This window comes from Peromyscus californicus, unplaced genomic scaffold (genome assembly GCF_007827085.1).
Source record: "Peromyscus californicus insignis strain IS unplaced genomic scaffold, ASM782708v3 Scaffold_22__1_contigs__length_63687245, whole genome shotgun sequence".
In the NCBI taxonomy this organism is placed as follows: Eukaryota; Metazoa; Chordata; class Mammalia; order Rodentia; family Cricetidae; genus Peromyscus; species Peromyscus californicus.
Window position 1 is genome coordinate 29,209,722 of NW_026294525.1, and position 21,055 is coordinate 29,230,776.

The 21,055-nt window shown below is 44.3% G+C and overlaps 1 protein-coding gene across 2 annotated transcripts in view; it reads right to left on the reverse strand.

The window, feature by feature from the left end:
- Positions 1-1,468, reverse strand: part of Myb (MYB proto-oncogene, transcription factor) — a 38,834-nt gene extending 37,366 nt beyond the window's left edge. Inside the window, exon 1 of one of the 2 annotated variants that reach the window (XM_052751157.1) lies at positions 835-1,468. In XM_052751157.1, coding sequence (XP_052607117.1) covers positions 835-857 — 23 coding nt within the window. In that variant the 5' untranslated portion in view covers positions 858-1,468. The remainder of the gene's footprint in view (positions 1-834) is intronic. The other variant, XM_052751159.1, reaches the window with a different exon arrangement.
- Positions 1,469-21,055: the final 19,587 nt, after the last annotated feature.

Sequence of the window (21,055 nt, forward strand, 5' to 3'; positions counted from 1 at the left end):
CCGCCACCGAGCCAACCCCCCGCATCCGTTGCTCGCTGGGAGCCCCGGTGTGTCCTCGGGAAATCCCGAGACCCGCAGGACCCAAGCTGTCAGCAACTGACAGTTCCGTCGAGCGCTCCCTTCTGTTTCTGATCTCTCTCCCCGAACGTGGGGCCAAAATGGAAAAGGATTGCACCCATCATCCCGACGAGCGCGGTGACATGTGCGACGCGGGCGCGTGCAGTGTTTGCAGTAGAAATAAAAGCCTCTCCCAGAACAAGTACTCGGATCTTCAAAAGCAGGGTTTAAAGCAATCTGCAAACCCATTTTATCCCCCTAAAATCTTTGCGGCAGCCTGTCAGCTGACACCTTTCTTGCCTCCATAATGAATGAATGAAATTTAAATGAACTACCTGCAGCCACTAAACAATCCGGCCTTTTCCTATATCTGCCATATGCTCTTCAACTCCAAGTGCAAAAAAAATCTCAATGCATCCAGCAATTAGGCTGCGACTCCCTCGCCGACACTCGAGGCATCAAGCCAAACACCTGGTGGGCTTCCCCGGGTTTGATGGAACCGTCCTGTCCTTGGCTGGAAACGTGCCCCCCCCCCCAAAGAGAAACATATCCCCACGTAACTTGAAAAAAAAAAATGAGCCTCTGGGCATGCTTCCCACTGTACCGGTGCGCTTCTCTCAGAGAGTTTTCCATTCATCCATCTCCAGAGTGGCTTCTGCGGCCAAAGTACCGACTGACAGCCCCGCAAACTATTTGGGAAGGAATTCCCACCTGCTCCCAGGTCCCTGGATCCCCGCGCGCCCTTGCCCGAGGCCGCCCGCCCAGGCTCCCCGTTACCTGTGCCGGGGTCTCCGGGCCATGGCGAGGCGGGCCGGGGCTCCGCCAAGAGCCCCGGGGACCGCACCGGTTGCTGCCTCCCGCTGCCCTCGGCCTTGCCTGCGTCCTTCCCCGGCTGCGCAGCGGCGCTCCGCACGGCCGGGGCGAAGTTTCTCAGGAGAAAGGGGAGGAGAAGGAGGTCACGGAGGAGGAGGAGGAGGAGGAGAAGGAGGAGGAGGAAACAGGTTGATATTAAAGTGTAACTCTGTAAACAGATGCCATCAAACAAAGAGCTTTGGACACTCCCCCTCCCGCCAAATCTGGCGCCCCTGCAGTGCGCACGCGCCCTGCCCGCCGCCTCCGCGGTCGCCCAAGCTGCAGCCCGCCTGGCCGCCGCTCCCATTCGCCTCTCGCGCCGCGGTGCTGCTCCTGGCGCGCAGCGAGGCTGGGACGGCGGGCGGACCGGCGGGCGGAGAGCCCGAGCTAGGGAGGGGGCGGCCCGGGCCCGCCGCGGCGCCTTTTCCTGCACAAACCCCGCTCGTCGGCCCGGGTGGCGCCCGCCCTCGCCCGGTCCCGCTGATGCGCCTTTGGGGGGCTGCGGCAGCCGCAACGCGGTCGCTCCACTCGGCAGGCTCCAGGGCTCCCGAGCCCGAACCAGCCAGCGCTTTGGATGGGTGGGGCAAACTCTCCGGCGTTGAGGGTTGGAACTGCACCCCCCCCCCCCCGGGAGACAGGGGTTTAAACTGCCCCTCCAACCCCAACCTGGGAGATGGGTTTAAACAGCTCGCACCCCTCCCCTACCCCGAGACACACACCCGGGAGCAGGGCAATAGAGAATGGGAACATACTTTTTTTTTTTGGCCCAAAGATATTTGGCTGGGTCCATCTTGTCACTTAGTTTTAAAGGGACGTCTTAAATTCACTAATAAGTGTCAAAGGATCCTTAAATACATGCCGACCTGTGGCTGCGGCCTTTGACAGATAGGGCCCCGGGCTCATCTTTCACTCCCCTCCCAGATCCTGCAGCCCACACACCACCTACGTTTTATCACAGGCCCTTCCTCCCTCACTTAGACATATGCCCCGGCCCCACCCACCCCCAGGCGGTGCCCACCACGGGCACCTCTGCCTCCTGCATGGTGCGCTCAGTGCCTCTTGCTTTGTGCGCTCGGGTTCAGCATCACACACCTGCTGGACATATCCGCTGGATCCCGAACAACTAGTCCCTAGCAGTTCTCAGGAAACCCTACGTTTGCACATGTGAATTTAAAAAGCTAAACCAGCGTTTCTCAACTGGTGGGTCGCGACCCATGGGAGGGTGGGTGAGTCCAACCACCGGTCTCTATCAGATATCCTGCATATCAGATATTTACGTTTTGATTCATAGCAGTAGCAAAATTACAGTTATGAAGTAGCAACGAAAATAATTTTAAGGCTGGAGGTCACCACAACATGAGGAACTGTATTAAAGGGGCAGCGTTAAGAAGTTGAGAACCACTGAGCTACAGAGGAGTCTGTGTCGTGGTTACCTTAACTACAGGTTCCCAAAGGAGGAAAGCGCGAAGTGCTGAATTCATAAGGATTGGCAAATGGGGGATTTCAGGGGAGTTTTAGCGTTACTTCTGTTTATAAATCTGTACCCTTGGGGATTTTTTTTTTCTTTTCATTCTCAATATACACCAATTTATTTTGCCTTTAATCTTTTAGGAGTTTGAGACTTCTGCTGACTGGGTTTGTGAGTGTCCCAAGTGCCCTAGCAGTTCAAACTTAGCTCGGAAAGCATTTTTTTTTCTTACTAAAAAAGCACGGTCTTACTGAAATGAGTCACGATTTTGTTAAATGGTGAAGCAAGCTGGGTTTCAAGACTTTATCTGGTGTTTGAAACGTTGCTTCTTAAAATTAGGTCTATAGTTTAATCCTTATGAAAACATGTCAAAGTCAGTTGGGCTGCTCCTAGGGATTTCCAATCTTTTCCTCCGGAGAGAAGAAAACAGAAAGTCGCTGTGAGGGGAAGCTTCGGCACAGCTCACCATGGCAAGCCACTTGTGAGTTAGTATGTATTGGAAGCCAATACTCAGTTACAGATTCTGCACATCAACAATAAACATTCACAAATCGGTGCCAAACATCTAGGAGCTACTTACCCCTAAAGGGACTGTAGTCTGTCATGGCGTTATGCGCCCAACTGGAATAGTTTTCTTTTCCTGAGTCTTTGAACCCTCCTGACAGGGATTTCACAGCCTCCTTCACAGAGTTCTTCGGAGGTATCCCTACTTCATGATTCTTAAAACAACATCAACAACCAACTTTTAAGTAGAAAGCACTAATTTCACATTTTCTTTATTGCCTTTTTATATTTTTATGTATGTGACTTTGGGATTTCACAATATTCAAATATCACTATCAAAATTCCTGTCTGGATGAAAAAGTATTTTTAAAGATGCTGCAAAATGTTTATTGTGACTGTGTTTACATATTTCTGCCTCCACTCATAAGAATGGTAAATGCATTTAATAACTTTGTTTTGTCACTCTCAATTTTTATTTATTTATTTTTATACACTCATAAATTGGGCAATTTAGCTACGGCAAGATGGGGACAGGACGAAGTTCAGATGCAGCCTTTTAGTTGAGATGCACCACCACACAGGTAAGAAAATGTTTCTGTAAATGGCAAGATGTTAAAAGGAAATGTTTTAGACTCGATGATTGTGCCGTATTTTCTTCCGTCCCCCCTCCCCCTTATTCTGCCTTCTCCTCTTTCTCTCCAAACCCTAACAAGGTAAAACAAAACAAAACCTTATTATTATTATTATTATTTAACTCAAAGGTGGTTTCCATACTGATTCTCAATCTTGAATGTGCTTCAGAAGCCCTGGCTGCACCCAGCGCATGGTCCTGATCTTGCATGATCCTGATCTGAGCTGTAGTAAGTCTGTTTCAGTAGGTTTGGGGAGTACCAGATAGTCCACATTTCAACAAGTGTTCAAATGGTGTGCCTGGGAGGAATCTCTGGACCACTAGTGACAATCTCAGCGGCTCCCATATGCTTTTACCTTTGCCCGTTTTCTCCCACGGCCTTCCATCTCTCCAGGGCCAAGTGTTCCAGCTCTCCACAGCTCATCTTCATAGGAAAGTCAGTGTCAGTGACCAAGAGGGCTGTTCCAACCTGTTTGCTTAGCTTCTTATCTGAAACACAAAGGAAAAGGAATCGCTGGTCCCTGGCAGGCCTCTGTGGGCCTTTGTGGTTTTCCCTCTCACAAAAACAAGCTTCGGAAGCATTTTTTTTTTTTTTTTTTTTTTTTTACTCTCAATGTTGGAGGAAGGATAAAGGAAGAAATGTATAGAAAAGATCCGAATTCCTGACGCTTTGCTTCTGGTCTTTAATAACAAATCAGCATCTCAAAGATGAACGAACATTATCAATGTTAGCCATAGCCCTGGGTCCAGGGGTCCCAGGGCTCTACCACCCACCTTTCCCACCCCCTCAACCCAATTTGCTCACAGCATTCAAAGAGAAATAATTACAGTAAATACCAAACAGTTAAAGTACAGACAATTCTTGGTCCTGTGGGCTAATGAAGAACAGCTGTGGCAGGTACAATTGAAATCCATAGGTTTGCGCTCAATCTCATGTTGACTCCCAGCAGACCTTTTAATCCTAACAATGAGGCAAGTACTGCCTCAGGCCTGTGTGGTTCATGGAGCCTCCAGAAAGGGTAGTGATCAAAAGCATTGCTATCTTTAAATGATTACTGGATTAGGCATAGCTTGTTTGTTTCTACTCTGCAGATTTCAATTGATTTATATGTCCCCCTAACAACCAACGCACACATTTTTATTAATGCTTGAACCGAGTCTTGAATCAAAGGTTTTGAGTCTTTCTAGGAACAGGAAGGGGAAGAGTGATTTGGGCAGAAGAACTGAATCATGAATTAAAGGACAAATTGCAAGTTTAGGGAACATCGAGCTGTCCAGTTACCCGGCCTGAGGAGAACTTGGAAGACCAGCTGTGTGTGTGTGTGTGTGTGTGTGTGTGTGTGTGTGTGTGTGTGTGTGTGTGTGTGTGTGTGTCTGTGTCTATGTCTGTGTGTCTCTGTGTGTGTGTTTTGAATGAATAAGCTATCTTATTAGAATTGTGCAATTGGAATATTATATTAACACAATAAATGTCAGATAGATTGGAGTGAAAAGAGCCTGAAAGAGAAGAGGCTGGTTGGTTGGTCTGAAGGAGGCAGTGACCAACTGAAATGAAAAGGAGGCAGAGTGGAGAACATTGCATAAACTGGAGACAGTTTATAGAAATAGCGAAGTCAAGAGGAAAGGAGACTGGGGCGTCAGGAATTTCAAAGAGGAGAGCATTTTAGATTTCAGTCTGTTGAGTTTGTGGTTTCTCAGAGAAGAGACTGGAGCAGCTTGTCAGCAGGCTGATAGAGGGGTGATGGAGAAGGTGCACCAGGGCAGTATTGTATTGGAGCTGAATTTCACCAGCCGGTTTTCAGACACCATCGTATAAAAGAGTAAAGCACCAGGCCAGAGTATATCTCAGTAAAAAAGTGCTTGGCCTGCATGTACAAAGCCCTAGGTCAGATCCCCACCACACAAAAAAAGAAATGAATAAGTAACTTCTAAGTAAACATCGCTTAAAAGATAATACTTAAAACTCCCCACTTCCAATTTTACTACATTTTCTTCTGATACATTTCTATGATGGAAATACTATAAAACAGGCTGCCTCTTTCTAATTTTGCATTTTGTGAATTATCTTAGCTTGAAATTGACTGTGGCTAGAGTGTGTTCTACAAGTAGAGCCTGTTTCCTTGGGAAACATTCATTGTTTAGCATCTGTTAAAGAAGCACCTTGCTCAGCAATGCTGTTTTTAGGAGTCTGTTTGCATGAAGGCCACAATTACTTCCAATGACAAACTTGCTAATACGCAAACCTAATGTACAGAAAGTCATAGAGGATATGGAAAAGGTTGACAGAAGGATTGAGACTAAGAAATAGAGGTTAGGTGAGAAAAATACTATATATGTAATATAATATGCAGTATTATATATAGTATATATTATCATATATTATCTGTGACATAATTAGCAGTATTATATATACTATTATATATTGTGGGCTGTCTTTCTGTATGCTATGAATATGTGTTGCTCTGACTGGTTGATAAACAAAGCTGCATTGGCCTATGGCAGGGCAGGAGGGAGTCAGGCAAGAAAATCCAAGAGAGATAGTGGGAGGAGAAAGGAGAGGAAGGAGACACCATCCTGCTGTCCACAACAGCATGTAATGGCACACAGGTAAAGCCATGGAATACTTGGCGACATATAGATTAATAGAAATGGGCTGAGTTTAGGTATAAGAACTAGCTAGCAAGAAGCTTGAGCCATTGGTCATGGCCATATAGTTTGTAAATAATACAAGCCTCTGTATGTTTATTTGTGTCTAAGTGGCTCCAGGACCAGGCAGGACACAGGAAAACTTCCAGCTACAATTATATATAATGTGTGGAACTGGGGATTGAACCCAGGACTTTGTACAGACTAGGCATGTGAATTACCTCTGAGCTACATTCCCAGACATGATTTTTTTTTTCATTTAATACAGTTTGGTTAACTGATTTTAGAAGACTTTCCTTTGTTTTGAGAAAAAAAATATTATTGGGCAGCAACTTTCAAACATTTTTAACTGTCTCATAAGAAACACATCTTGGGATGGTGCAATCGTTACTGTTCTTCCAAAGGACTGAAGTTCGGTTCTCAGCACCCACATCTATTAGCTCACAACTGCCTGTAATGCCAACTCCAGGGTATCTGATGCCCTCTTCTGGACTCCCTAGGAACCTGAACACATGCCTATACATTCATAGGCACATAGACATAGACACAGACACACACAAACACACACACATACAAAGTAGAATAAAACCTTTTTAAAAATAAAAAAATCTTATATCCTACCTTATAGGCACACATACTTAAAAATAAGTTTTAAGGCTGGGGTTGGGGGTCAGTGGTAGAGTGTTCGCTCTGTGGTTCCCTAAGTAAAATACATGTTTCACAAAGCAGTGCTTACCTAAACTGTGCAGGTGGTGATGAACTCATGTAATCCCAGGAGAACAATCTTGAGCTCAGGCTGGCCTGGTCTACTTAGTGAGGGGCAGGTCAGCTGGAGTTGCATATGGACATTATGTCTCAAAAACCAAACAAAAAGGAACAAATCAAGACAAGACAAAACAAAAGAAATGCTGATTCCTATCACCATGAACTCTGTTCTGGTCCATCTATGTACATTTGTCAGGGACCCTAAATTGCTTTTGTGCCCTATTTACAGGTGGCGACTGACAGTTTAGAAAGCATGGTGCAGATGATGAAGACCATGCCTCTTTCTCTTTCGATAAACTCGCTTTGCAAAGTTACTAAGTTTTCTCCAAGCCATCTTTTCAAAGCTTGGAGACAAATGCTAAAATTTAGTTTACAGGAGTAATTTCTCTCCTCTCTCTCCTTTCAATTGCTCTGAGTGGGTTCTGCCTCTACATATACACAAGTGTAAAACGGCAGTTTTCAGTCAGTTAATGGAATGCAAACTTTTGTTCTTAGAAATACAAATAGGGGGTGGGGGAAGGATGGTGGCTCTGTGATTAAAAGAGCACTGGTTGTTCTTCCTGAGGACCTTGGTTTGATTCTCAGCACCAACATGGCAACTCATAACCACCTATATAACCTCAGACCTAGGGGATCTGATGACATCCAGGCAAAACACTCAGCCGCGTTAAATTAGCTTTTAAAAAGAAAGAACTACAAATAGAAACAACGACAGAGAAAGCAAATGACATTTAGGGGCTTCATGAACAACAAAAACAGGTTTCCTAAGGCAAGTCCATCACATGTAAAGGCAGAATGGAACGTCTATGGGTTGTATGATCTGTGCCTCCATGCCTGGGGGGTGCACTCGTGCCGGCTTCGAGGAGAAAGGTCCCCCACAGGGTCCAGTATTTGGATACTCTAGTTAGTGTTGCTATTTGTGGAGGCTGAGAAGGTGTGGCCTTGCTGGAGGAAGCCTGTCCCTGGAGGCTGGCTTTGGAGCTTTCATTTCACCCTTGCCTTACTTCCAGTTTTCTCCCTCTGCTTTGTGCTCACAGTTGAGGATATAATCTCTCCAGCTTCCTTCTCCAGTCTCCGAGCCTGTTGCCTGCCGCCATGTCTCCCGGCCATGATGGACTCTTACCCCTCAGGAACTGGAGGTCAGAATAACGCCTTCTTCCATCAGTCGCTTTTGGTCATGATGTTTTATCCCAGCGACAGAGAGGTGACTACTATAGCAGTCAAGGTGTTTCTAGTCTTTACCATTCTCCCCTGTGAAATACATGGGTCCTTGTTTCACCTCTGTGTATCTGATAGTGTTCCCATAGCTCCTTATCGCTGATAAACACATGTAGAGTGTGTACTCAAGCACTACACTCTACCAGCCATGGACTTTTGAAAAGAAAGAAAGGAGCCTTTTGTTACATAATTCCTAGACCCACACCCCCACACACACCACAACACACATGCATGCACACACGCACGTACGCCATCTTTTCCATCCCCGAACTGCCTCACGGCCTCCTAATTACTCCCCACCCTATGGCCTCATTCTCCGCCATCCCGTCTACATCCCACTACTTGATGGATCTCATTATAAGCACTTTCAACAACTTAGTCATCTGGGTAAAGACCTATAACTGGCTGCCTAATGTTGACAAGATAAGATCTGAACTCCTTAACTTGGCATTCCCTGTCTCAAGTTTGCTTGGCCTCTGTGCCTACACAACCTTACCCCCAGGGGTGATGGTAGGGAATAATTGGGATGGCTCATGCACCAGCCGATCAAAAGGGGCTTAGCTGTGGACAGCCTGCAAAGCTCCTCTGGGGACACTGGCAGAATGCCATTTTTGCCTCACAACCAATTTACCTTCTAACCTTAACTCCTACCAAATGTGTCCACACCCCCCTGTCACAACAAACAAACAAAAATCCTGGGCACTCTGAGGCTTTTGCTTACAGCGTGCCTCCAGCTGGAAACACTGGCCTTCCTTCTCTCTGCTTATGTAAGTGCTGGTTATCCATGACCGAAGCAATGTATAGAAGAGTTTATTTCTGCTTACGGTTCTGGAGGGGGAGTCCATTGGGGGGGGGGAGCCATGGCAACAGGAGGCTGACACAGGAGGCCCAGAGATCACATTTCCAAGTGCAAACACAAAGAAGAGAGAACAAACTGGAATTGGGGTGCGACTATAAACTCTCAAAGCCCACCCCCTGCTAATGTTCTTCCTCCCCCAAGTCTATACCTCCTAAAGGTTCCATAGCCTCCCTAAACAGTGCCACCAGCTGGGGACGGATTGTTGTTCAAATACCCAGGCCTGTGGGGGACATCTGTCGTTCAGACCACCACATTCCTTCCCTAAAGCCTTCCCAGACTTCTGTAGCCCACAGTTGACCCTTCCATGAGTGCTGGGCTAATCCTACCTTTTCTGTAAGTCTTTCCCCCACCCCTACCCCACCCTCTTTTTAGACAGTGTCTATGTAGCCCAGGCTGGCCCCAAACTCTTTGTGAAGCATAAGATGACCTTGAATTTCTGATCCTCTGACTTCTATACCCTCCTAAGTGTTCAGATATAGACATGCCTTACCACGTCTAGTGGATGCTCTTCTGGGGATTCGGATGCCCATGGGCATGTTGGGAAAGCGCTCTATCAACTAAGTTATATTCCCAGCCTTCCTGCCTCTTCGTCAGGCTATTTACTCCCTTCTCTTCTTGTTTTCATAAGTGTGCTTTGCCAGCCTCGCCAGGAGTCTTAGTGTAAACTGGATGGCAGCAATTAGCCTATCTTTAATCTTTCTACACAGTTCCTGAACTTGAGCACAGTATGCGCGTAAATGTTTACTGTGCTGTTGGCAACTGATGGGGACCTAGTTGGGACTGCTTGCATATTTATTTTAAACATACTTCTTTAAAGGATTTTATTTCATTTTCTTCATTTTCATTATTTTCTCTTGTTTTCTATTATTTTATTTTATGTGTATGAGTGTTTTGCCTGAATGCATATGTGTGTATCATATCCATGCTTGGTGCCTATGGAGTGGCGTTCAGAGGAGAATGTCAGAGGCTCTGGAACTAAAGTTATGAACTGTGACACATGTAGGTCCTAAGAATTGAGCTTGGGTCCTCTGCAAGAGCAACAAGGGCTTTTAGCTTTTGAAACACCCCTCCAGTCCCTTCTTTTTACTATATATTTTAATTATATAAATGCACGTGTATCTATATGGGAGTATGTGCAATTGAGTGCAGTTGCCTGTGGAGGCCAGAAGAGGGCAGTGGCTACCTTGGAGCTGGAGTTTCAGGTGGTTGTGAAACAGTAGGCATAGGTTCTATGAACTGAAATCAGGTCCTCTGTGAGAGGAGTACATGCTCTTAACTGCTAAGCCATCTGTCCAGCCTTATTTAAAACACAATGATGCCTTTCCTTTGGGTTTGGTCATGTATTAGCTCACCTAATTCACTAGATCCTGCTTTTTTTCCCCCATCTACTCTCCGTTTTCCTCAGCTTTGCTTTATTTGTTGGTGCTGGTAGCTGAACCCAGGGCCTTCTACACAGCAGGTAAGTGCTCTGCCACTGAGCTATAGCCTCGTCCACCATTGTGATTACTATTTTTCCATCTTCCCACGGGATTACTGAGACAGAGAAAGAAGAAGTGGTTTACCCATATGACTAACGGTAGAGCTGGAGTGAGAACCTAGGCTTTTCTTCCTAAATCCCTAACTCTTTCCACAGCTCTATGAGAGCCTCCAATGTTCATTTCCTCGCTCGTGCATTCTTGCAATTTCTCTCAAACTGTGGGACCCGCAGATGGACACCATACTCTCCTTGGGTGAAGGCTGGTAAACTTGGAGGTTGCACAGTATCACAACTGCTCTAAGTAGCTCTGCTCTAAGTAGCTCTGCTCCATTTCTCAGCTGTCCACAGAGCGCTTTCCTTTGACAGCGTGGTGTAGAAAGGCCTTTCTTTGAAGCATGTTGTTTGTTATACAGCGTTTCTGAATTTTGTTTCCCCCTCCTACTCTACTGTTGCATATCTCTCTCCATTTATTTATTGTAACATACCTTTATGTAACGTTGGATGTACTGTGACGTAAATTCCAGTGGCCATCCATCTGAAGCTACTTATAAAATTGATATGGGAATGAATGCCTGATTCCAACAACTGAAGAAAGGTTTCTCAGTTGTAAAAGCCATTTGGTAAACTTGTATGTTTCTTAATTACTAGTTTGTCCTAACTGCTTCGGGGCACTATTTCTGACCCTCCTCCTCCTTCTCCTCATTCAAAGTCTTAAAAACATGATGCTTTTAACTCAAACAGTTCAAGAAGGAAGTGGCCCTAAGGAAGTTATTATATATACTTTGGACCCTTCACATTAAGCAAATGACATAATTTAAATGTGAGCCCTGTTGGAATAAGGCACACCATCACTGCTTTCAGGATTTAAATTTATTATTAGAAGTATAAAAAGGTTTTGGATATGTAAAGTCAATACCACAAAGTTGTGATGCGTGCATAGACCACCTTAACTTACTTCTAAGTAGCAGTAGTGATACAAATTTATTATAAAATAGCCAGCTTATGAAAAAAATGTTTCCAGAATGATCTTGTTTTGTTAAGTATTTATGTTAAGTGAAAATTTTTATGTTAAGCAAGCATTTTATTTTAGTAAGTAAAGTAGCCTTTAGAGAGACTGTAACAAAGCACTTACAATCTTTTGCATGAAAACTTAAAGAAAATCCTAAGGTACTAACTCTCACGAGAAATTGAGGGAGATCACCTGATTTTATTGTAACTCAGAGCACAACAGACACTTTGCCATGGAAAGGCAATGTTTTGTTTGAAAAATTTTCAGGCACAACAAAGTTCCCATATAAAAGTTCTGACTCATTCATTTTTTTCCCCTTGGTAAACAACTGGATATATTTATGGGGTATGAGGTAGCATTTTGATGTATGGACAGATGTTTGTTTTATGTTTTAGTTTAGATTACATAGGTTTTATTTTATTTATTTATTTATTTATTTATTTATTTATTTATTTATTTATTTCTGGTTTTTTGAGACAGGGTTTCTCTGTATAGCTTTGCGCCGTTCCTGGAACTTACTTTGGAGACTAGGCTGGCCTTGAACTCACAGAGATCCACCTGGCTCTGCCTCCCAGTGCTGGGATTAAAGGCGTGTGCCATCACCGCCAGGCAGGTTTTATTTTTAAAAAGCCTTTGATGAGCGGAGGAGATGACTCAGTGGATAAGGTGCTTTCCCTGCAAGAATGGGGACCTGAGTTCTAATCCCCAGACTCATGTAAAGCCAGGTGCAGTAGTGCTCATCACTAGTCCCAGGGCTCCTAAGGCAAGATGGGAGGTGGAGACAGGAGAGTTCCCAGAAGCTCCCAGGTCAGCTGGCCTGGCATATGTAGCAGTGAACAACAAGAGAAACCCTGTCTCAAACAAACCCCTGAGGGAGGTCCAACCTCCACACATGTGCTTTGGCACACATGCACTCACACACACCAACACACATATATGCACACCTGAGAAAAACTAAAAAGAAAGATAAAAGTTAAAATTAAGACCATTTGATATGTTCCTTTCTTTTAAAATAACAGAAAGTTGAAGATATCCTCCTGAACTTTAGAGAAATATATGTGTGTGTGTGTGTGTGTGTGTGTGTGTGTGTGTGCAGAATGGTTTATTACAGACAGTGACTTTTTAGCATTGCATTATCGCTGCTGCCTCTTTTTACATGTAGCCCAGGCTGACCTTGAACTCATCATCCTCTTTCCTCAGTCTGCCCAGTGCCGAGATTACAGATCTGGACAACCATGCCAAGGTACATTCTTCTTAATTAACAGGTTGACAGTCCTGTGGCTATAGGAAGTAGATGTTGCTAAGGTTAAAAGCCTGGGGAGAAATCTTCCTGTAATGTATTTAAAGGTACCCTCCAATATGTAATGATGGGAATTTTTATGATAACAATGTTGGTTAAGACTCTCAAAGCAGTAAGGAGTCTTCTGCCAAAAAATCTAAACATGAGTCAGAGTTTGTGAAAGCAAAAACTGGTGGCATTCCTGTGTAGCGGTTTGTGATTTTTGTGCCATGTTACTTCTTCGTTGGTCATTTTTCAAGACTGTGAACAGCTTTTGCATAATGACTCATTGAACAGAACATGCCAAATAAAGTTTTGAAATGATAGCTGGCTGGCCTGTAGATCCTCTCTCTGAACAAGGGTGACATTGCCACCCTTTCGGTTGTAGTCAAGCCAGAAACTTGGAGCCACCCCAAACTCTCCCTGGCCCTACATTTAATCATGGATAAAGTCTTGTTAAGTTTACTTCCTTAAACTTTATACAGTAGTCCTTCTTTTTTGTACCCCCACTACTTCAGGCTAGACTCTTATCAACTACGTGATGCTGAACTAGTCTTCTCAGAAATCATTCTCTTAGACGTTGTCACACAAGAAAGATCCTAAAGAGTCCAAGCTGTAAGACTGTAAGATTCAAGTTGCCCAGAACCTTGCTTGTAGAGATGACTCTTAACCACAACATCAATTTCATCTGGGAACTTTGCAAACTAACACATCTCTTCCATTACCTCCACCAATGTCTTCTTCACCTTAAATACCAGTCTCTGTAGTGCTGTGAAGATCACAGATATCAACTCTGTCGTTTGCATCCAAGATTCTTCAAAATCTCTTATCATACCTGCACAGATATCAGGCCACAGCTAATAAAATGCCCGCAAATGCCACAAAGCTCTGTGCCCAGGTACTTCGTTTATTAGTTTGTTGGTTTGTTTGTTTGAAACAGGATCTAGCTCCGTAGTCCATCCTGGTCTCCAACCTTGAACTCAACTCAAGGTCTTCCTACCTCAGGTTCCTAAGCGCTGTGATTTATAGGCATGCCTTGCCATGCCCAGCTTACCTTGTTCATCTGGGTCCTCTGCCCATCCTTACTCAGTGACTAATTCTTGCTTATTGTGCTAGCCTTAGCTAGAGGTCTGCTGCTCAAAATTTCTTCCATGACAAGCTAGGTTCTTCGGTGACTGGCAGAACACCAGCTTCCTGTCTCATGTTTGTTTGGCATCTCTCTCTCCCTGTAACCCTCCAGAAGAGTGGCATATGCCTTAATGGACTGAAATTATAAACCGGCATGCATACCTTGTCAATGTATAGAAGTCTGATTCAGTAGACCTCACTGAGATCTGAGGATATGTATTGTCAATAAAATTAGGTGAAACTGATAGAAGGACTTATAGGGGAACACTTGACACTTGTACTTGACCATACGTCCCCTAGAAACCTGGATGTAGGGTTCAATTAACCCTTGCGCAACAAGTCACTTGTGTTTTGTAAACGTTCCCCAACTGTTGGAGGCAGTCAGTTTCAGAAATTGAAATTGACTTTGTCTGTCTGTCTGTCTATCTTACCTTGCTTAAAGACTTGCAGTTGACATAATGTTGTGTTTGCTATGTTTGTGTAAAGCAATCTATCACTTCTTTGGAGGTCAATAGCAAATCTTCATTTTGGGACTCGTCATGTGGTGGACACTTGTAGGAGATGATATGTCAAAATTGAGTGGCCAAGTCCCTGGTCTGAAGGTGCTCAATTGGGAAGGCCAGCCTGAGTGGTTCTCACACACAGAGATCTGTGACAGATGAGGCTGTGTTTAATTCTAGAACAACCAGCTAAGACATCAATGACGACTTGCCCTTTTTAAACCATTCTGCAGAGGGCTGGTTAGTTGCTGTCAACTTGACACAAGCTAAAGTCGTCAGGAGGGAGGGAACCTTCACTGAAGGATTGCCACCACCAGATTGACCAATGAGCAAGTCTGTGAGGCATTTTCTTGATTAATGATTGACGTGGGAGGGCCATGTCTACTGTGGCCCACCAACTCTGGGCAGGTGATCCTGGTGGTAAAAGAAAGGAAGCTGAGCAAACTGTGGGGAGAAAGCCAGGCAACAGCATTCCTTCATGGCTTCTGCCTGAGTTCCTGCCTTTGGGTTCCTGCCTTTGGGTTCCTGCCATGACTTTCCTAATGATGGACTGTAGGCTGTAAGACAAAATAAACCCTTTCCTCCCCAAGTTGCTTTTGCCCATGGTCTTCATCACAGAAACAGAAAGCAAAGTATGACAAACAGCCTAAAAAAGGCACTATTTCTGTCTATCTGACAATAACCCTAAAGGGAAGTCAGACTGTTCTTCCAATTATTGCTTTTGAAATTAACATATAGGCCTATTTATTATTAATATAATGCATTCATTTATTCTCTTTTCCTTTTCTTCCTGAATCAGGGCCTCAGTTTGGAGCCCAGGCTGCCCTAGAACTGGTTGTGTTGGCTCAAATTGGCAGTGGTCCTCCTGACTCAGCCTGCCTAGTGCTGGAATTAGAAGCATGCACTACCATTCTGGGCTTTCATTCATTCTTGAGTTGGGAATTTGGTTGTGAAGAGGCCCAAATTAGATAATGGCATGAGAAGTTTTATTCAGTAGTAGGTAAATCCAAGCAAATGTATCCCCTACACTTAGCAAGACTGGGAAGGGGCCACAAATAAACCTGTGTTTCCATTTTCACTCTGTCCATAGGAAATACTACAGTAAGCATTGTAAATGTTTCAAAACACCTTCTCTTTAGATATCTTTGGGGTCTTTATGATTACAATATCAGATTCTTATTTTATTTTGCATAAACAGTCAAGATAAATGTATTTGGACTATTGTCTGTTTAAGTGAGATGAGCTCAGTCATTGATGGTTATCAGGGTTCTCCATCCCACAATCTCCGGGGATGAACTCCATAGCCAGCCAGGCACGTGACTCTAAAGGTCTGTTTAGTCTGGTGACACGGAGATTTGCTTCACTGATGACTTACTTAGAAGAATCCAGGTCCAGAACACTATTTGACAAGCAGTGGCCACATTGTTTCTCCATCACTGCAGAGGTAGAAAACCGCTAAGTGTTGACAGTAGCATCAAACAGCTCAACTGAGGGCTTTGAAAGGAGGTCATGGTTTGGCTATCACCAGATGAGAGCCACAAGTACATCCAGAAAACCAAGTTCTGTCTCAAGGGTGAACTAGGCTGTGTCCCCGATGAGGTATCTGTTTAGTGAGTTACAACTTGGAGCTATTATCAGCTGCTAGGGGTCCAAAGGAAGCCTCCCCCAGTCTCTTTTTTCTCTCCACAGTCCCCTCTGCTTCTGCTGAGGTAGGGAGAGATTGTTTTATGAGTAGCCTTTCACCTCGAGAAGGCAGGATTGTTTTGGGAGGGGATTTAACACTGAATTAAAGACAGAAGTTGGTAATATATGCCTGGTAATGGGTCTCCCGAGGATGCTTCACTCTGCCAATCAAGCAAGGCTAAGGCGCTGCCAGGTAAGCAAGGCTATAGCACTGGCGGTTCAGATAGATGAGGTTTCTGAAGGAATCTGTTGGAAAATAGCACACACACACACACACACACACACACACACACACACACACACACACAGACATGCACACACGCAGAGGCATGCACACACACAGACTTCTAAGCACACACAGGCATGCACACACACACACAGACATGAATGCACACACAGTCATAGACATATACACACAAAGTGTTCTGAATATAACAATTAGGTGAAGAAAGAAGGCTGGGAAATAGAACGATCAGTCCATTGATTTTTGCACACTATAATTTGGTCTATTTTTTTCCTAAAAGGCATTAACTTCGAAATATTGCCACCATTCTGTATTGCATATTGCTATCGGTCATGTTTTATTCATTATACTCTTTTGCCAGGCATAATATTGATGCCTGAACTCTGGAAACTGAGGCAGGAGGATGGTGAGTTCCACCAGCTCAGACTGGGCTACGTGGCAAGATCTTGTAAATAAACAAACAAAAATAAAAACAAAACAACAAATAGACAAAACACAGAAAGAAAGAAATTTTTTTTCTTAATTTACAATTTATTCCAGAGTCCTGAATCAGAACACTCACCATCAAATAAAAATTAAACATGCATTTGGGGGGTAATCTGTTTTATGAGGAGATTTTAGTGTATACTTGAACTTATATAAAATACAATAAACACATGCAAGTTTCCATTGTTTAAGAGGGACCATTTCCACAGTGGTCATAGGTTCACAAAATCATTGGTAGAGTGAGAAGTTGTGACTGGTTGTTATGTGTCATTTTACATGTGATTAGACAGAGAATTAAACCTGGGTTTACTTATGCTTCATGAAGTTAAAAGGCAGAAATTCTTATCCAAACCTAGTTGTTAAATAACTACTGAGTCCATAAACGAATCCGATGCAGCTGACATTAAGGTCTAGTATTGGTTACTTAGAAAAGTAAAAAACTCGTAGAAGTATTAGACTTTAGGATTTTTAAAAATAAAATCATATTATTTCTGCCAACACTTAGAGCTACTTCAAAGAACTTATTTTTAAAGTGTAGATGTTGGTTTCCAAAAAGAAAAAAAAAGATGAAAACTCACTTGTTTTTTTTTTTTTAATAAGAACAGTTAACCTTTTCCACTCCCAGAAATACAGATTCAACTAAAGAGAATCAGAGTTCTAGTCATAAGCCCTGCTTCTCCGCACTTGAAGAACTGAAAGGTTTCTCTGTTATTTTCTGAAGGAGGGGGTTTCCTGTGCCTCTCTCTCGTGCTCTGGGGATCTCCTCCTGGTCTCACTCCCCAGCAGTCTTTCTTTACTTAGAGCATCTTTGAATCAACAAGGGCTTCTGTGCCTCTTCGGAGAGCCATCCACCTTTTTGCTGAACTGAATCAGGGCACCTTTTCTTGGTGTCTGGCCGGGTGGAGCCGCAGGTACCTCAGGAGGAGGCGGACGCTGACCTGAAGGGAGGTGGTGCTGGATTCTCAGCTGCCTTTTGTCACGCTTACCCAGTCTGGAGCTCTCTCTTTAGTAATTGACCTCCCACAAAATACATTTTCTGGAGACTTTTTTCCACCTTTTTACCTTTTGGCTTTTGAAAAGCAGTCTTTTGTGTTGACAATGTTTTGGCTTAGGGGTCTGGGGGCATAAACCTTAAGGGGGAAGAAAAAGCTTGCTTGGTAGGAAATGAGAACCTGGGTGGGGACAGCTGTGTACTGTCTGTGTCAAAGGCTCAGGTGTCCTCAGTGGGTTTTCCTCTGCCTTTTCCTCAGCTGAGCACTCCTGTCCAGGGGCAGAAGGAAAGGGTTTCCTAAGGCCCACTCCTGCAATGCCAGGAATGGCCACTAGGGAAGAAAGCTCAGGACCATTTCCTTTCTCCTAAATCTGCAATAACCCGCCCCCCCCCACCCCGACTCTATCAGTGTTTCAGGGAGGGAAAGATACATGTATTTCTTTCATTTACACAGAGATCCTGAACTTTGAAAAAAAAAATCACAAATGGTGTTTTAAATGGATTATTAATGCTGAGCATTTTATTGTAGTTCAATAAAGACCTCTGTGTCTGTCTCCATTACACAGACTAATGACACCTCCAGACATATTTACAGTAATTTTCCCAGCTGATAGAGTTTAATTAATGATATAAGGACATAATTACATGTTTCAGTGATCTCTCACATATTTACAGGAACTGCTGTAACTAGCTTAATTAGAGTAATTATGTAAATAGCTGATAATGCACAACAAATTACAGAAAAAAATATCTCCTAGAGTCTGGTGTGTATCAGTGTCTAAGCAAGCATATAAAAGGCAAGCACCGGCTACTGAGATTTCGGCATGGAGATCCATGGGCTGTATATTTCTTGCCTCCTAAGCCAGGCCGAGTACACGTGTTAGAGGTTTGGTCGCTGTTTTCTTCCTTCTTGAAGTTCTGCAGCAGAACGAAGTTCTGTCAGGGATGGCTTTGCTCCTGTTGCGCCACCCCTGGCTGGAGTTTCATGATGAGTTCTGTGTCATGTGGGGCAGCGTCATGGCCTTAGCTGAGAACAGGAGACGGTGCTCAGGGAAAGGCTTGACAGACCTCATGCCCCTCTTTCATTTCCTTTCTCGCCTTCTCTTTATCTGGCGTCTCCCATTTCCATCACTGTCGTGCACAAGACGTTCTTCCGGACCAATCAGTCCCCCAGTGCTCTCTCATTCGGGGCAGTTTAGCACCCGTGTGGAGGACCTGTAATTGATGTTCTACTGTGGATTCAAACTCTGGTTGCACACCACTCAGGTCCCTCCAGGGTTGTTCTTCCCCTTGAAGTGACCAGTCATTATTCCCGAGGAGGAAGCGGGCATCTCCATTTAAAGTGAATAACTCCAGCCCTCGATCCACTGCTGTGTCTCCATGGACTGCCATGAGGCAGTTACAGCTGCCAGAGGATCTGAGTTACCACTTTCTCCTCTGAAAAGACCTAAGGAAAGGTAAGTGGGCCAAAAGAAATATTAGTTTTGGGGAGAATATGGAGTCAAATTTTAATTACAGTTCTCTCAAAGTAGTGACTCTTATACGCTTGTACATCCACCCTGTGCCCACCTTCCCAGTCTCCTCCTGTTCTAACTCATTTCCCACCTCCCCACAACCCCTTCAGCCAGGCAAGTCTCTCAACTATCCTAAGAACATATTCTCCAACCTATGTGTTCATATCTTTTTAAAACCTTAACGTCTACTGGATTTTATCCATTTAAGCCCCTTCTTAGGTTCAACCTCAACACTAAGCCTTTCACTAGTTTCATTGAATTTGACCTTCCAGGACACAGTCAAGTCCAGAGATGTCCAAGGTAATGCAATATCATCTACAAAACATTATCATCTACAAATGTGTTGGGCTACATTCCTAGTTATCCTGGGGACACACGCTGTTAGTGGGTTATGCATACCTGGGCTAGACCATGTAAATTTATCTGGCCTGTACTGTCATGTATGTCTATCTACCTCTTCTCCAAGCTTAATGAGAATCTTCTGTGAACAGGACCACTGAGTCAGCCTCTCTCTCTCTCTCTCTCTCTCTCTCTCTCTCTCTCTCTCTCTCTCTCTCTCTCTCTCTGTGTGTGTGTGTGTGTGTGTGTGTGTGTGTGTGTGTCTGTGTGTGTGTGTGTGTGTGTGTGTGTGTGTGCTCACACACATGTGAATATGCTTGTAGAGACAAGAGAACAACCTTGGCTGTCATGCTCAGGTGCCATCTTATTTTGTTTCTGAAACAAAGTCTCTCCTTTGGCCTAGAACTCTGTGATTGTGCTAGGCTGGCTGCCTGGAGACTCCTTGGAATCTGCAGGGGTCAGTCTGTCTGGCACCATGCCCGGCTTTTCCATATGGGTTCTGGGGAATCAAACTCAGGTCCGTATGCTTCCGTGACAAAACTTTACTGTGGGTGCAGAGTCTGGGACTTCCTTATACCCTGCCTCGTTTCTATCATGATGTTGGATATTCCCTGTCTTATTTCTATCATACTGGCTAGATTTTACATCAACTTGACACAAGTCAGAATCATCTGAAAAGAGAGGCCCTCGACTGAGAGAATGCCTCCATAAGATCTGGCTGTCACCGAACCTGTAGGGCATTTTCTTCATTAGTGATTGACGGGGGGGGGGGGGGGGGGGGGAGCCCTCTGTAATTGGTGCCACCTCTGGGCTGGTGGTCTTATAGCTGAGTGCTATAAGAAAATAGGCTGAGCAAGTCATGAGGGGCAAGCCAGTAAGCAGCACTGATTTATAGCTGCTGCATCAGCTCCTGCCTCTAGGTCCCCGCCTGGTTTGAGTTCCTGCTTTGGCTTCCCTCAGTGACCTGTGATTCAGGATACATAAGCCAAATAAACCTTTTTCTCCTTAATGGCTTTTGGTTATGGTGTTTCATCACAGCAATAGTAACCCTAACTGAGACACTTATGAACTTTTCAGTAATTTGTCATCCATGGATTTAAGTATATGTAATCAGGATCTTTGCATATACATGGTCACCATCTAATGACAACTTCCCAAGGCTTTTAACTGTTACAGGACATCTCATCCCTGCTCCGGTGTCTGCAGCTACTGATATCTGTATCACATCCATAGGAAGTTCTGGAAACTGCTTTTTAGGCAGTGGTCCCCAAGCTGTGGGTCGTAATCCCATTGGAGGTTGAACCATCCTCTCACAGGGGTCACCTAAGACCATTGGAAAATACGGACCATGATTCGTGACAGTGGCAAAATTACAGTTATGAAGTAGCAGCAAGATTAATTTTAT